This window comes from Tamandua tetradactyla, chromosome 19 (assembly GCF_023851605.1).
Source record: "Tamandua tetradactyla isolate mTamTet1 chromosome 19, mTamTet1.pri, whole genome shotgun sequence".
Lineage (NCBI taxonomy): Eukaryota > Metazoa > Chordata > Mammalia > Pilosa > Myrmecophagidae > Tamandua > Tamandua tetradactyla.
The window spans coordinates 49,451,104-49,467,704 of NC_135345.1; the positions used below are offsets into that span (position 1 = coordinate 49,451,104).

Below are 16,601 nucleotides of genomic sequence, written 5' to 3' on the forward strand. Positions count from 1 at the left end.
TGTCCCTTTTCAATGCCAAGAAAGAGATTTTAAACTAATTTAAGAAATGAAAGAAAGAAAGAATGGAAAAATAAGTTCTTGCACATTAGCTTAAGCTATTTAAAGAACTGCATTTCTAAGAGGAGTTTTCAGAATGACTTAAATGAAAATCTGAAACCGATCTCGTTTGTACTTCCTAGTAGGAATGGAATGAAGCCTGTATATTACCAATCACTGGAAAACCACTGTATTTAACATTGATAAGTGATATGAATAAAATAACTAAAGGACAACAAACTATCCTTTTCTCACAATACACAGCTGCAGATGTGGATTTGCTGAAGCTTTTTGTTTTGCTTTGTTTTAATTTCAAGGAGTCCTACTCAGTTCTCTGTTGCTGTCCATTAGCTAAATCCAACTGTTGGTAAGTGTATCTCAGAATGCTAAGAACGAAGGTCTGCTCTCCTAGCTACTCACAATGACCCTGCTCTAACTTGCTACTTCACACCTGCCCGATGTTCACATGCTCTCTGGACAAGATATAATTTTGCATAAAAGAAAGATGTTTTGAAAAGTGGTGATTGTTTTTTAGAAGCACCAGATCTCCTCCTATTTGATTCCTAAAGTTCATTCATAATCAATCAATGAACTGCAACAATTAAATACTGCCTTACATGCTGTATGGCAAAAAAAAATAAACAATTGTAAAAAGACACCCACTTTATTTAGCAGCTTGCCATCTAGCTAGGGAAATATAACAACCATGTACAAACCAAAAACACTGCTGAATATTATAAAGTGATAAAGTATGTAATGCATATTTTAAATGATGAGGCTGCTTAAAGAAATAAAAGATAATAATCACAGCTGTTGTTTACTGGGCATTAAGTACCAGATTGAGAACTTTACTCACGTGCATTACTATAAGATTTTCTGGTAGTTCTATTTTTATCCTCACCATTTAGACATGGATCCTTCAGATCATGGCCTTGAGATCCTTGAGCTTAGTCCAAGTGAGTTTCATATGTAAAATAAGGACTCAGTTTGTCTTTGAAGAACAGATACTTTAAAAGGACATTCTGAAGGGGGTATTTGATTTATTTGAAGTCAAGGTGTACCTTGAGATTCATTTATATATTCTTTTTTTTAGCAAATAGATCTTTAATTTTACAGATAGCTTTATGAGAATCCATGGACACTTAAAAATTAAAGAGATTGTTAAGAATAGTTCTAATGAAATATAGACAGAGAAAAATTAATTAGGTAGATGAGAAAGGAAAAGGTATGCAATGGAGAAGTATGCATTTGCAGTTTGAAAAAATTCATTGTTATAGATTAGAGAAGGAGGAGGAAAAAATGCCCTATGATAGAAATTCTCCACCTGGTTAAATTTGAATTAATTAGCTTCTTCATAAAATGTGCTTCATTTTTCTTCCCTCTCCTAGTAAATGATGTCACCACCATTCATCTTATCCACCATTTCCCTCACTCAATATATCTAATAAGTCATTAAGACTTGAGGCTGAAAAACAGGGGTTTGCCACTTACCAGTCAGGTGACCTTGGGCAGATTATTTGATCCCTAGCCATCAAATTCTAAATTGGTAATACACAGATAATAACAGAAAATATTTTATTATTAGTTGCCAAAATTAAATTTTATATACGATGTCTGTAAATTTCTTATTACAAGCACACAGAAAGAAAGCATTGAAGATATTTTGCTATTGTTATTTATTCATAGAAATATGAATAAAAATACTCAAGTAAACTGATCATTATATATATATATATATATGTACCTACACACACAAGCACATATTCGAATGTCTATTCTTAACAGACATCATAAATTAAATACTAAAAGATAGAGTTTAAGGAACCTCTGCTCTCAGACACAGCTTTATTAAATTAGATATTGAGTTTATTACTTTCAAGCTGTGTTATCTTTAATAACTTACCTACTGCAAGCCTCAATTTCTTAATCTGTAGAATATTTATCATGAACCTGAAATTAAGTAATATATGTAAAGTAAATCACATAGTACCTGATACAAAATACAGCTCAGTTATTGTTAGTGATTGTTATTACATCATTGAACTTTTTCACAAGGTACAGCATGCATATTTTAATGCATCCTTTGTGGCTTTACAAAGACTAGAGAATGTATTTTCCAGTGACTTTTTAAAATATGTCATTTTATTAGGATAGCGTCTCTTTTATTTTTGTTAAGCTTTTCAACTCTCAAAGAATAAAAATAGTCACCAAGCATTTTTGCCAAGCCATTAATCGTCCATAGATCACATATGGTGACAATGAATCAAACCACTAGCGAGTTTACCCAAAGGCTTATTGAGCTTTCCAATGTCCTATAGACTTTGAAGACAATTCCTAATGAGAAGTTAAATTTACTTTAAGCAAAGGCAGCACATTTGGAAGAAGTAAATGACTTTACAAGATCGAACACATATTTGACAAGCCAAATTTCAGCTGGCTGATTAGAATCTCTACTGAAACTCCAAACTTTATCAGATTCTTAAAAAGTTTTTCCAGTTACACACATGCACACACACACAAACATATGTAAACATCTCATAAGCACACTCTTTCACCTTCTTGACTTCCTCTGCCTTTTTCCCCCTCTCTCTCCTTCAATTTTAATTTGTTCTCAACCTTCAAAGTTGAACTTATAATGAGGCCATCCGATAACCACTGCCACTTCAAAGCCAGCTGCAGTCTGGCAGGGTTCTGGAGTCGAGAGGATGGGTGGGCCAAGCCAATAATCACTGTCTTTAGAGCACAGATATCCATCAAGTGAACTACTGTGGAGATCTAAGATATCACACACGCATACAAAGTAGAGGTCAATGAGGCATGCAAAGTATATTTTGATGAGATTTATTTTAAAGTCCTTCTCAACCCTTAAATGCTATGATTCTATGTCCTTCACAAACAAATTTCAACTTCCTGACCTTGGTTATGCCAATCTCACACAGCATGTGGCTGTGCTGCCAAGATAAGTTACTGATTCAGAGTGGACTTAACGAACTGGATGTACACAAACAGGCATTTACTCCAGTAACGTCAAGTGCTGTAGTCAAGAGATATATTTCAGGAAGTAAATAGATATTAATAGTTTTCTTCCCACCTTTGGAAATTTTGTGGAATAGTTTTATTCTTATTAAATGGTATTTTCAAGTATTTATAATACCTCATTATAATACTAGTGCAAGGAGGCATACCACTGTACATAAAAGAAAAGGGGACAATGTCAACTCATATGCAGAGAAAACTGTATTTATAAATATATGCAAATATGTTTCAAATTTGGGCTTAAAGCAATCTTTGGGTTGGGCAGAATTAATAGCTACTTGGGAGAGTAGGTATATATCTTAAATTCCAACATTAGGTAAACATAAATATTTCAATGTTGTTTAAAAACTTAAAGTTAACCACGAGTAACATAAAAATATATATAGCTTTTGAAGTATGTGACAAAAGAAAGAATATGAACTTTAGCAATAAAATAATTAGGAAAGTCAATATTAAGAAATTAAAATCATACCAAAAGGAATTCAAGAGAAAATGCATTATATATCATTAAAAAAGGTTATTTTATGATTTAATCTATAGTCCAATGCATATATTATTAACATTTATATTTTTGGTCTCATAGCACCAAATTTATAAAAATTATTTTAAATATAAAATAAAATTAAGCAATCTCATACTTTTAGAATTCTTTCAGAAATAAAATGGTCTTTCAAGAAGAAAAAAATGAAAAGAATGAATTAATAGTGCTATAGTAAAACTGATTTAATAAATAAAAATCAACTCCTTTTGAATCATCATCAAACATTTGTAAGCTGTTAGCATAACTGAGAACACAATGAAAATACCAGTGACATTTAAAACTATATAGGCAACATGCTCTGACCACATGCAATACAACCAAAACTTAACAATGGACTTAAAACAAATATCCCAACTGAGAATTTTAATATTATCTCCCTTATAATTCACAGTTCATATTGAAATAGAGCAATAAAATTGAAAAATATTTAGCAAGTAATTGAGATGGTGATGTTATACATAAAAGTTGCAAGTTATACCCAAAGCTGCTTGCAAAGGAAATCTCATTTCAATAAAGACTTTTATCATCAAATGAGAAAAAGTAAAAATAATTTGAGTTAAACTCAAGAAGTTAGAAAAAATATAACAAAATTTATCTACAGAAAGCAGACAAAGAATTAAATAAAATAAATCACCAATCAATAATTAGAAACCAGAAACAGTAAAATCAATCAATCCAAGATTCAATTCCTTGAAAGGACAAGTCATATAGAATGCTTCTGTCAAAACCTCAGAACAACAAAGCCAAGCAAAAAAAACAACAATAAAAGGAAGGGAGAGTATAAGTTTACCTGTGGGAATGAGAAAGAGGTATGCATGCTCAATGCTTTTTCTAAATAAAAATCATATTTAAAATCTTCTCTAATAATTTTGAAAGTCTTGATGAATTGACTACCATTATAGGAAAATATAAGCTAAACAAATGTATTTAGTAAGGAGTAAATTATTTTCCTACCTAGTCGCATGCCATTCTGAGAGAACCAGGACCAGGAGTCTTGTAGGTGCAAAGCTATAAACTATAGGACCCTGACCATTTAATCTTGGCCATTGTGGACACTTAACCTAATTTATTTTATTGTCACCTTATCCTGAGGACATCCCTGACCACCTTTATGTCAAAATGAATCCTATCCCTCCTACCCAGCAGTCTCTTCCGCCTTCAGTGCTCTAGTACTATCATAGCCCTATCACTATCTAACACACTATTTATTATTTATGGTTTTTAGTGTCTGTACCCCTTCACTTCTATGGAGAATATAAGCTCCATAGAGCAAAAATATTCGTCTTTTTTGGAGGGTACACTACTGATTCCCAGGCTCTAAACAGGGTCTTGCTCATAGTGAGCACTAAGTATACATTTGTCAAATGAATGAATGAATGAGGGACTGAGTTGTCACCCGTAGAAAATAAGGTTGATGGTTTATATAAACTTTGATATGTAAACATGAAGACACGAGGAATTTGAGCCTGCCATTTGTAGCACCTACTTTTGTAGCTCTGTATGAGTGAGCACAGACATTAGTCTTCTAATTCAAGAAAGAGGTTTCATAGAAGGAGACTGGCAATGGATAGGAGGCAGGGAAGAGGAGAACGGAGAGGAAGAAGAGAAAAAAGAGATAACAAAGTTGCCTGCTTGCATTCCCTTTCTCATGAAGATCTTGTTATTTTTTCTATAAGAGGAGTCCATAAAGAAAAGGCAACTTTTTAATGTTGGTTTTATTTTAAATCACAGAATCAGGGATATGCTAAATGTAAATTCCAGTCATTCTTACTAGGCTTTCTACATCCTCCTAGATCTATTCCTTTAGACACTAATTTTCAATGCTGGATTTACAACCTTTATGGGTCATGTTTATTGGTTTTGTTTCTTTATTAATTAATCTGAGGACAAAGAAGCCACCCAGCCCCATGGTTGAGTAGTCCCTACTCAGGTAGTTCTGCTGAGTGCCCAGGTTAAGAAACACTACTTCACTTTGTTCATAAACTCTACTAAAAAGCCTTTCTAACAAACTCAAAGACTTTTACCAGTTCCTTTTACTAGTATACATAAGAATGTGCCCCTTTGTGACCAAAAAATTCTTAAAGTAGCTTTGAAACAACTTGATCCACTTACATCTATCTTATTCAGGATTGTCTAATTTTAAAGTCATTAATTATAGTTTAAAGTTTAAATTCATCATCATCTTTTATGTTTTTGTTTAAATTATTTACAATTTTTATTGGGATTTTCATCTTCTCAGTTTTCCCCCTGGCAATGCAAACTTGACCAAAAAGATGAATTCTAAAACTGACAGAGTTTAAGCCAAATACCTGCAGTGATGCTTCAGGATGCTTTTCTCTTAGCACTGGGGCAGCCGGAATCTCTTGGAGGGGTTTTGATGTTTTCCTTTTGGCTTTTTCCATTTGAATATTAGTAAAATAGTTGACAGCAGCAAATTCAATAAGGGCCGAAAATACAAAAGCAAAGCAGACAGCTATGAACCAATCCATGGCAGTTGCATAGGACACTTTGGGCAAAGAATGCCTTGCACTGATACTCAAAGTGGTCATGGTGAGAACTGTGGTTATTCCTTCAAAGCAAAAACAGCAAAGAGACAAAACACGTTACCATTATCTCTGAATAATGAAACAAAGAAAGAAAGAAACTTAGGGGCACGTGGAGTGGGGGGGGTCACAAATTTTATTACAACTCAAAACTATCCTGATGGAGGATAATGCAATTAGCACAGGTTTTGGGGTGAGAGATATACATGGGTTCAAATTCCAACTCCTCTAGTCATTGGCTCTTTATGACTTGGACTAATTTCAGAAAATTCACTGGACTTCATTTGATACATACCGATTGGATTGGCAAAAGATTAGAACTATGTAAGGCTCCTGGTATATAGTGGGTATATATTAATACCTGAGAAAATATACCTGAGGTACTTAATACACACACCTAACAGGAAGAATGGTTCATTGAAGCTTTCGTGTATAGAGAATCACTGTCAGAACAAAAGCACATATTATAGATCATTTTAATTCTTTAACTGAATATCACCAATTGAATCAATATAATAAATTTATTAGTTGTTATGAAGCATAATTTACATGAAGGAATAACAGTATATTCACAGACAGATTTCTAGAGTAATTTTGTTTTAAAAATATTGAACATATACCACCCATCAGTTTACAGCTGGCAGAAAAATATTAGCACTAAGAACAGAGCTTTATCTTTTATCTCAATAGGCTTCTGAAAGATACTACCTCCAGGAAATCCTCAGACTGGAAAAAAGGTTAGTCTCCATTCTCAGCAGAGAAATTCCACTTGCTATCAGAACTACAGAGAAATATATTATTTAAGGATGCTAATATCTGTACAACAGTTGTCCCTCTCTGTATCTATGCCTATCCATTTATTCAATCCATGTTATCTAGTGAGCTAGTTTAAAACTGTTGTGTATCCCAGAAAAACCATGTTCTTTAACCCTCATTGAAATTGCTGGGTTGGATCTTTTTGATTGTTCCCATGGAGATGTGATACACCCAATGTGGGTGGTAATTTTCATTAGATGGTTTCCATGGAGATTGGTCTCCACCCATTCACAGTGGGGTTGCTTACTGAAGCCCTTTAAGAGGGAACCATTTTGGAAAAAACTTGAAACACGTAAAGAAAAAATCCCTGGGAAAGTCTTACGAAATGAGGAGAGAAAGCTAGAAGACATCACCATGTGCCTTCCCAGTTGAGAGAGGTGTTCAGGAGCCAGAGACCCAGCAGAGGCCACCCACATGCTTTCCTAGCTGACAGAGATATTCTGGATGGCATCAGTCTTTCTTGAGTTAAGGCAGCCTGTTGTTGGTGCCTTAATTTGGACATTTTCACAGCCTTAGAACTGTAACTTGCAACTTAATAAAATCTTCTTTTTAAAAGCCATTCTGTTTCTGGTATATTGCATTCCAGCAGCGTTAACAAACAAAAACATCTAGCTACATTTGGAAATCTTTGTTGGGATTTACTATATCAATTTAAACTCATATAAATTCAGAAGTGGCCCCTGACATTTATATTCCCGGATGTTTGGGGTGATGATGATGATGATGATAATGATGACATCTAAACTGTGTATTCCAATTCCTGGCAATTTCCAGCTGAAAGGCAAATAACATATGTAGAATAAAAAAGGTAGCAAACCCCATGCACAGTAAAGGAGACATAATTATTTTGATTTAGGGAGAAATAACATTGTGCTCCTCAACTCAGCTTTTAATTATAGTCTGCCTATACTATTCCATAATTATTCCACATATGTAAATTTTGTTTCTACAACTGGACTGAATATAGTCTCTTTGAAGGCAGATGTGTCTCATACTCCTTCAGAGTTTATTGTAATAGTAACATTTTAAATAGTGCCAGGCAGGCATGCAATAAACAGTCACTTTTTCAGTTCCTTGCCAATCCATTTTCTCTGAATTCCATTTCTCTTCCAAATTATCAGTGTTTTAGAACATGAAAAAAAATGGGCAATTATAGCATATGAGCTACATATTGCTAAATATAAACTATGTAGAGAAAGAAATTTGAGAACTTGGCTGTATTCCCTTTTTAAAAAGTTGTGATATGTTTAGCATTTATTAGTGTAAAATATGTTTTTAGATGTTCATTCAGTCAAGTATATAGAAAAAATACTGTGAATTTATTGGACTTCAATTCTAAAAGGGACCTTAGAATTTGTAGGCACTTATGTTGAATCTCAGAAAAATGGCATCATCCCCATGCTAGCTGGGAGATATATGAATAAACTGCAAATTAACAATGAAAAATTTTCGTTACAAACTTTGAAGGTAAATCAAAGTTTTTCTTCTAATTCATAACAATTTAAATATAATAGGCTGATCCCTGCAAATTCAACACTGTCCTACAATTTCCTTAGATGCCTAATAAATATGTTTCCTCTAATATCCTAGAAATTATACTGAAAGCATTTGGAAATAAAATATAAGCAGTGTAATCTAAATAAGAATACTACCCAGGACTCAGACCATAGTGTCTTATATATGAGTTAACAATTTACCATTCCTCATGTTGCTTTGAACATTTTTTTTGTAGAATGATTTCTCCTGAGGGAATCCTGGTCTTTATCTTCTATTGTCATGTGGAAAATCCCCTAATTAATGCCAGGTAGGCAGAAAATGAACGCAATTATTGAACCAAGAATTCAAAAATTATTTGTAAAGGGAAATAGTTAGAGGTTAGGAGATAAATCACCAGGTTCACAAAGACATTAAATGATATTATGAACATCAACATGCAAATCACTGGACCTGTGGCTCCTTTCCACCTCTCTTTCGTTGTTTTGCATCAGTTTGACTTTAAAATTTGTGGAATATCCATCCAAATATTAGAGTTCCAATCTTATGACCATTTGCAAAATTAGGAAAGAAACTGGCGTAAACAATTGACAAAGCATGAAATATGCCATCTCTCTAGATATGGAAAAGTTTACCTTGCCAGGTACTTGAATTTGAAGAAAAACTAGCATGACAGGGATATGCATATTACACCTGATTTTAGGTGGAATATTTGGTTAAATGCGCGCAAACAGAATAGTAACCAGAAGCCAACACATTGGACACAAAGCCATGCTTTCTCCGCATGTAGGAAGGCAGTATGTCTGTCACAAACAGCTCTGTCAGCATCTACCCCGACACCATTTAAACAACCATAGAATGCTCTTTTATTTTTTTGATACTTTCAAGTATTGATGCCAGTCCCTGTATTTAGAATGTTATTATGCACCATACTGGCTGGCCCAGAAGCTGGGAGAGGATGTGTAAGAGTAGGCTAAGATTGTACACAGAGAGTGAATTTTTGGCTAGCCACTCCCTGAAAATGAAATAGTAATGACTTAGATATGCCAGCTGGAATTTACTCATGTCTAATGTTTTACTATACTGGAATAATTAGAAAACTTAGAAGTGTACAACTTCAGAGATTGAAGACCTTTGGAGGGAATTTAACATACTCTACTTCTCATATTGACACTGATTTTTGGCGGGCATGGTCTTTAGTGACCTCTCACCCAGCAACTCCTCTCCTGTATGAGTGAAGAGAAGAATAGAATAGGGAAGGAAGAAAAAGAACTCAGAATAAGTTTTCACCTAAACCTCATATGATATAGATTGCTAATGTATCAAAATACTCAAAACTTAACTTTCTTTGGAAATACCCCATGTTCTCAATGAATGGGCTAATAATTAACCATTCTGATATATCTTAGGTCTTTGAAGACTTAATTACTAGACATCATTTCCTTGTTCAACCAAAACCAGTATCTTGGCACATGAACACAAGACGGGGAAAATTTCACATTCCAAACAGGAAAAGCTTCCAAAAAGTATCCTCAGCACACACCTGTACACTACTAATCAGCAATTCTGGAATTCTTCATTCACCCCACATCCCCACACCTCCTGTGAAAATGAAATGGCAAAGTAGACATAGCACAGACCTCAAAGTTGGACAGAATTTGTCTTGAGTCCACTGCTTACAAGCACATTTCCTTATACAAGTTTCTTAATCTCTTTGACACATTGTCCTTATCTATAAAAAATTATGTTCACCTTGTTGAGTTTTTGTGATGATTAAATAAGACGACCCTTGTCAGTATCTGGAAATCTTATCATTATGATTACTAGCATTACTATTATCTTTACCATACCCTACTTAATTTCCTTGCAATTCTAATTTGGATAGAAATGCTGAGTGGAGCAGCTATGATCAAAGCCGGCCTTCTTTACACCACTATAAATTCCCTTTATCTGGGACAAGTTGGATAGAGAACAGTGACTGCTAGTTCCGAAGTTAATCAGGAAAGCATTGAAAACTTAACAACCAATCACAATAACCAGAAAACGCAGAGGACATTCACATTATAACATCAAGTAGTGATTCTCAAATGAGAGGTGGTGGCATGAAATGTCATGATAATAACACTTGAATAGTATTTACTATGTTCTAGGCATTGTTCTAAGTACTTTATCCAAATTAACTCATTTAATCCTCATAGCAACCCTATGAGGTAGGTTCCCCCATTCATCCTGCTTTTACAGATGAGGAAATAGGCAGAAGAAACTCATTGAAGGTTTACACCTAGTAAATGTAGACCCTGGGGATAGAGCCTGGCTGTTTCCAAAGTGTTACAAATAGTCACATCTTCATCAGAGGCACCTAAAATGGGTGAGTATTTACTATTCTAGATGGTCTTTAGGACCACAGGAAAATGATAATTTGTGTATAAGCAATTTTTAATCATGAATCCTAATAGAACCCTAAGTGTTTTTTAAAATTAATGATTCCTGAAATATTAACATTATTTGCCCCGGGAAATGTTAAAGAAGCTTGATCTGATGTTCGTCCTCAACATGCACTTCCTGTCCAATCAGGCTGCCCTTGAACATGATTTTGAAAGGACCCAAGCATTAGTTTGAACATTAAATGAGATACTGAACATCAAGAACTTATCCTGGTAATAAACAAACAAAAAAATATATATGTTTAAAACAACAATTAAAAAGCAAAGAGACCAAGCCAGAACAAAATAAATCTACCCTTCCTATGAGAACTATGGGAGAGGGTAACTGAAATGTACTGAGTGCTCCATATACCCCATAATGAATATTGTCCATAGCTCTTTAAATCCTTTCTAGTCCATGAGGTAGAAATTTATCATCACAATTTTATGGATAGAGAAGATATGTGGCGAATTTGGGTTTTAAGCCCTACCTCGTTGAAATCCAGAACTTAGATTTGCTGTTTTCTCTTTCATTTTCATACCTGTATTAATAGCTAAAATTCATGAGCACTTCCAATATGCCATCATCCTTTAAGGAAGCCTCACAATTCAATGAGGTAACTAGTATCATTATTCTGCTTACTGCCTTCTTAAGAATCACACATGCCTCCAGCATTGAGCCTTCTGTAAGGTTTCCCTTGTAATCCAGTACCTTCTGGGTTGAACCTAAGATTTAGGGGCAAATAACTCCAATTCAGGTCTACTGTGGACCCTAAGTTTACCCTGAATATCAATAATTCTCCAAAAGTGTGAGAGCACCAGAATTTTGGAAATGCTCCCACTGCCCCCAGGCCCTTCTAACCAGCACCGCTTCAGCTGTTGTGATAAGGGCTATTATATCATGACTTTGATACCACCAAACAGAAAAGCTAGGGAAGTAGGAATCTTTTGTGGAGGCTGCATATCCATTCTTAGACAATTCTGATAATTTTCCTTCTTATCACACCACTGAATGCTTTTGCTACTCACAATGACTAGAGAAAAAATTTGATATTAAATTAAAAGTTGTTACATCTTTCTCACAAGCAGTGGGGACAACCAAAGCAATAGGCTGAGCCTCCAATCTTGGGGTGTGTTCATATGAAACTCAACCCCGCAAAGGATAGGCTAAGTCTACTTAAAATTAGGCCTAAGAGTCACCCCCAAGAGAACCTCTTTTGTTGCTCAGATGTGGCCTCTCTCCCGCTCAGCCAACACAACGAGCAAACTCATTGCCCTCCCCCTCTCTACATGGGACATGACTCTTAGGGGTGTGGACCTAAAGAAATCTTTAGAATCTTTAAATCTTTAAAAAAGAAATCTTAATATGAGCTGGGACTCAGCACCAAGGGATTGAGAAAAACTTCTAGACCGAAAGGGGAAAAGAGAGAAATGAGACAAAATAAAGTGTCAATGGTTGAGAGATTACAGAGTTGAGAGGTTATCCTGGAGGTTATTCTTATGCGTTAAATAGATATCACCTTTTTAGTTAAGGTGTAACAGAGAGGCTGGAGGGAACTGCCTGAAAATGTAGGGCTGTGTTCCAGTAGCCATGCTTCTTGATGATGATTGCATAATGATATAGCTTTCACAATGTGACTGTGTGAATGTGAAAACCTTGTGTCTGATGCTCCTTTTATCTACCATATCAACAGACGAGTAGAACATATGGAATAAAAATAAATAACAGGGGGAACAAATGTTAAAATAAATTTAGTTTGAAATGCTAGCGATAAATGAAAGCGAGGGGTAAGGGGTATGGTATGTACAATCTTTTTTTTTTTCTGTTATCGTTTTATTTTTTTCTTTTGTCTTTTTATTTCTTTTTCTAAATCAATGCAAATGTTCTAAGAAATGATGAATATGCAACTATGTGATGATATTAAGAATTACTGATTATATATGTAGAATGGAATATATGTTAATATTTTTGTTTGTTAATTTTTTTAATTAATAAATTAAAAAAACATAAGGATTAAAAAATAAATAAATAATAGGGGGAACAAATGTTAAAATAAATTTAATAGATTGAAATGCTAGTGTTCAATGAAAGGAAAAGGGTAAGGGGTATGGTATGTATGAACATTTTTTCTATTTTCTTTTTATTTCTTTTTCTGAATTGATGCAAATATTCTAAGAAATGATCCTGATGATGAATATACAACTATGTGATGAAAAAAAAGAACGTTCATATTGTATGTTGATTGGTTTTATTAATAAACTTTTTTTAAAAAGTTATTATATCTAATACTATTTTAAATATGACTGATATGTAAAAGTCTTATTAAAGACTAGAAACAATTTCAAATCATATGCTCTGGGCTTCATATGATTTAGAATACCATATATAGGATTCCATATAAGAATAAAAAGAATTACTTAGACTATAACAATGAGCTAGTAAACTAACCATATAATGACTTCCAAATCAATGCACTTAAACCATTTGTATCTTTTCCTCTTCATTAAAACTAAATTATACTGAGGCTTTCATACTCATTCAGCCATGATTTTTATTTGTCTTATTTTAAACTCCCAATGCATTTCATTTTAACACCTAGATATCATTTCAATTCAATTATACAACATGAAGGCAGGAGCCCAAGAATGTCACCAAAACTTTCAGTATTTCTGTAGTCATGCTGAGTCTTCACATGTCTGGTTCTCAACAAGGAAAATCTGAAGGGACCCCATAGGAAAAGATGACTGCTTATATCCCCTCAAGTCTTATTACTTTTTATTAGTTAGATAAAAATGAGCTAGATAAAAATGAGTACAACCTGATATATGACTGTTATGCGCTATCTTAGAAATAAATGCTAAGGGCTGTCCCCATGAATCATAATCAAAATATAATGTGGGGAAAAAAAACCCACAAAGAAATGAAATGCAATTACCAAATACAGTCCTAGCTGGAACCGATTCCTTATTTATCCAGAATGAAACTTGAGAAAGAATCACTGTCATAATGCATGGAATATATGTCTGAATCATAAAATAACCCATCTTCCGTCTGAGGTGGAAGTAAACCGTCATAACAACATATTCACCTAAAAATAAAACATTAGGAAAATGTGTTACTGGTTCTACAGGCAATTTTTCAAAGGATTCATATTCATATTTCATTCCAACCAACAGTACTCCAGGCAAATAAATTATCTTGTGTGCGCAGGAACTCAAACACTGAGAATTATATACTTTCTTAACCACGGGAGGAATGGTATTGTACATAATTACACAGAAAAACACTTTTGTTCTATGTATTGAATTGGGCTATAGCTTTTTAAAACATTCTTACAGTGCTTTTTTAAATTTTGAAGCTGATTATTACTAAAGCAACTAACCTTCATTTTTTAGTATTTTTTGAGAGTAGAAATTAGACCTACCTAACTTTATGGAAAATCACTAGAAACAAATGGAAATACAAACACAGCACACACACACACCTTATTAACATTTGGACCAAAAACCTAAATAAATGCAAAAAATGTAAGGTTTATGATAGTTGTTGATAAAATAGTATTAATGCTACATATGAAGGGAACATATTAAGAAGGTTATTTAAGAACTAGTGTCCTTATTCATAGACTGTGAAACTCAAGGTTTGGAAACTTCAAATCCTCCCAGACATATTTAAATCCTACTTTCAGATTGGAATATGAATGTCAGTGATTTGGAAAATATTTTTCCTGGTGATATATGTATGTAAGGAATAGTCTTAGAACAAAAATTAATTGGCAGGTTTTTTTCTAGCAAATATGATAAAAACTAAATCCTCTGTTTTCCATTCATATCACCAAGGTAAACACAAACCAAGAATTGTTGATAATAACCATCTATCTATTCTTGTGGAAACTTTAATATACACCCTTAATATTCTCAATAATTAAGCCTTAATTTAGCTTTTGCTTTTGAAAAAGTGGGGGCATGAATGCAAAATTGGGCAAGATGAAAAAAAGCTGGGGAAAGTACAAAAATCAAGTAACTAATGTTCAAAAATCAGTGGCTGGGCTACCCACCTCTTAATTCTGTGTTGAGAGTATTTTTAATAAATTTGATTACTGACTTTTGTTTCTGAATAACAAAATCAACTCATTTATCTCCTCAACCCAGAATTCATTATCCACTTTAAATGAAAATTTATATTTATAAATATAAATAAAGAAATCCTAAAATTGGTACATAAGAGTTGGTACTTATGTACCAACTCTATTTCTGATAGCTTTTTTCTGGCTCCCCTGAAAACACTCAATATTTGATGAAAAAGCTAAGACAAAATTGCATTGCTAATGTCAAGTAGCATGTTAACTTTAATTATTAAACATATCACCTGTAATTGATTTGATAGTTTCACTTGATACTGTTTGTCCAATCAAGTCATACTGAACTAAGCTGGAAGACTCCTTTGGAACTTCTACTGATTTCTCAGGACCTTTTGTCCAAGTATAGATCATCTCACTCTTCGGGTATGCATCTGAACGAGAGCACAGAATGAGGTTAGGGGCAGTCCCCCTTCTTCATCAGCATTGGTGGTCAACATTTAAGAATATTATGCATGTTCAAGAAAGACTGAATAAATGAAGACAATGATCATTTTGAGTTATTCAAGACATGTTTAAGACTTAGAAAACTGAAAATTAAATAAATAACCCTGAAGATCAGCAGTATTTTTTTTTAATATCAGAGGATTGGAGGATGGGAGACCAAAACTATAGGCAACTAAAATGATACATATGCATGTTTGCACTTGGAAATGTTTCCAACTAACAGGATAAGCAGTTGAAAAGCAGCACTATTAAACCTTCCAAAAAAGCACTGGCAAATTGCCAAGTTTTCAATTCTAACTCACCTTCACCACTTGACCAATACTGAATTCTTCCATCTTCATGCAACTCTGCCAGTTAGAAGTGTACCATATGCTGCCTCAATAATACAACAGCAAAGCAAATCCTAGTTTGGGAGACATTACCAGGGGTCATCTGTTCCAGACTCTGCTTCTGAGCAATACCCATGCTGTTTGGGAACCATTCTGCATTGACAACGGGCTAGCTGCTTGTATAGCTTTCCAGGGAATATAATTACACAACCAGTTGTGCTACTTTTAAACCCTTCAATCAGGATATTCTCCCTTCCATCTTCAACAAATCCCTCCCAGTGGCAATTTAAGCACTTTTTATATTACTCCACATTCCGTGGAAATGAAGACCAGCTGTTTGCTTACCAGTCTATCCACAGCTGATAGCTTGACTCACACACAAACCAGTTCAAAAGAACAAAAATGAATAATGTGCCACCTCACACAGCCTTCCTAAAATGGTTGGAGCTTAGTAGGTATTTGGCAGAAGTGCTTGATCTCAAAAGGAAGGGATATCTAGGGACTTTCTTTACAAACAATTTTGCAAAACAAACTATGAGGCTTATGTTATCATTTAACAATATTCAATTAAGTATCAGTGTTTACCTCCTGAAGTATATTCATATTCATCATATGTTTAAAAGCCCCATTTGCTATGTTCCTACACATGATGATTTAAATCAGGCATCCTTCTCTTGGCTGCCCTACCTTGGGGGAATAATAATTTTCATTTTCAGGTATTTCTCATTCCTGTAAGTTGTAAACTTAGGTAAATGGTATTTTCCTTGAGTAATTAAGTATCTTTATTTGATGAGTAT

At 34.0% G+C, this 16,601-nt stretch overlaps 1 protein-coding gene across 1 annotated transcript in view; it reads right to left on the minus strand.

The window, feature by feature from the left end:
- Positions 1 to 16,601, minus strand: part of GABRA4 (gamma-aminobutyric acid type A receptor subunit alpha4) — a 92,837-nt gene that overhangs the window by 53,763 nt on the left and 22,473 nt on the right. Inside the window, exons 6-8 of the mRNA XM_077137132.1 lie at positions 15,259 to 15,402; positions 13,826 to 13,978; positions 5,923 to 6,182 (exon numbers count right to left, since the gene is read on the minus strand). Of these exons, the coding sequence (XP_076993247.1) occupies positions 5,923 to 6,182; positions 13,826 to 13,978; positions 15,259 to 15,402 (557 nt within the window). The remainder of the gene's footprint in view (positions 1 to 5,922; positions 6,183 to 13,825; positions 13,979 to 15,258; positions 15,403 to 16,601) is intronic.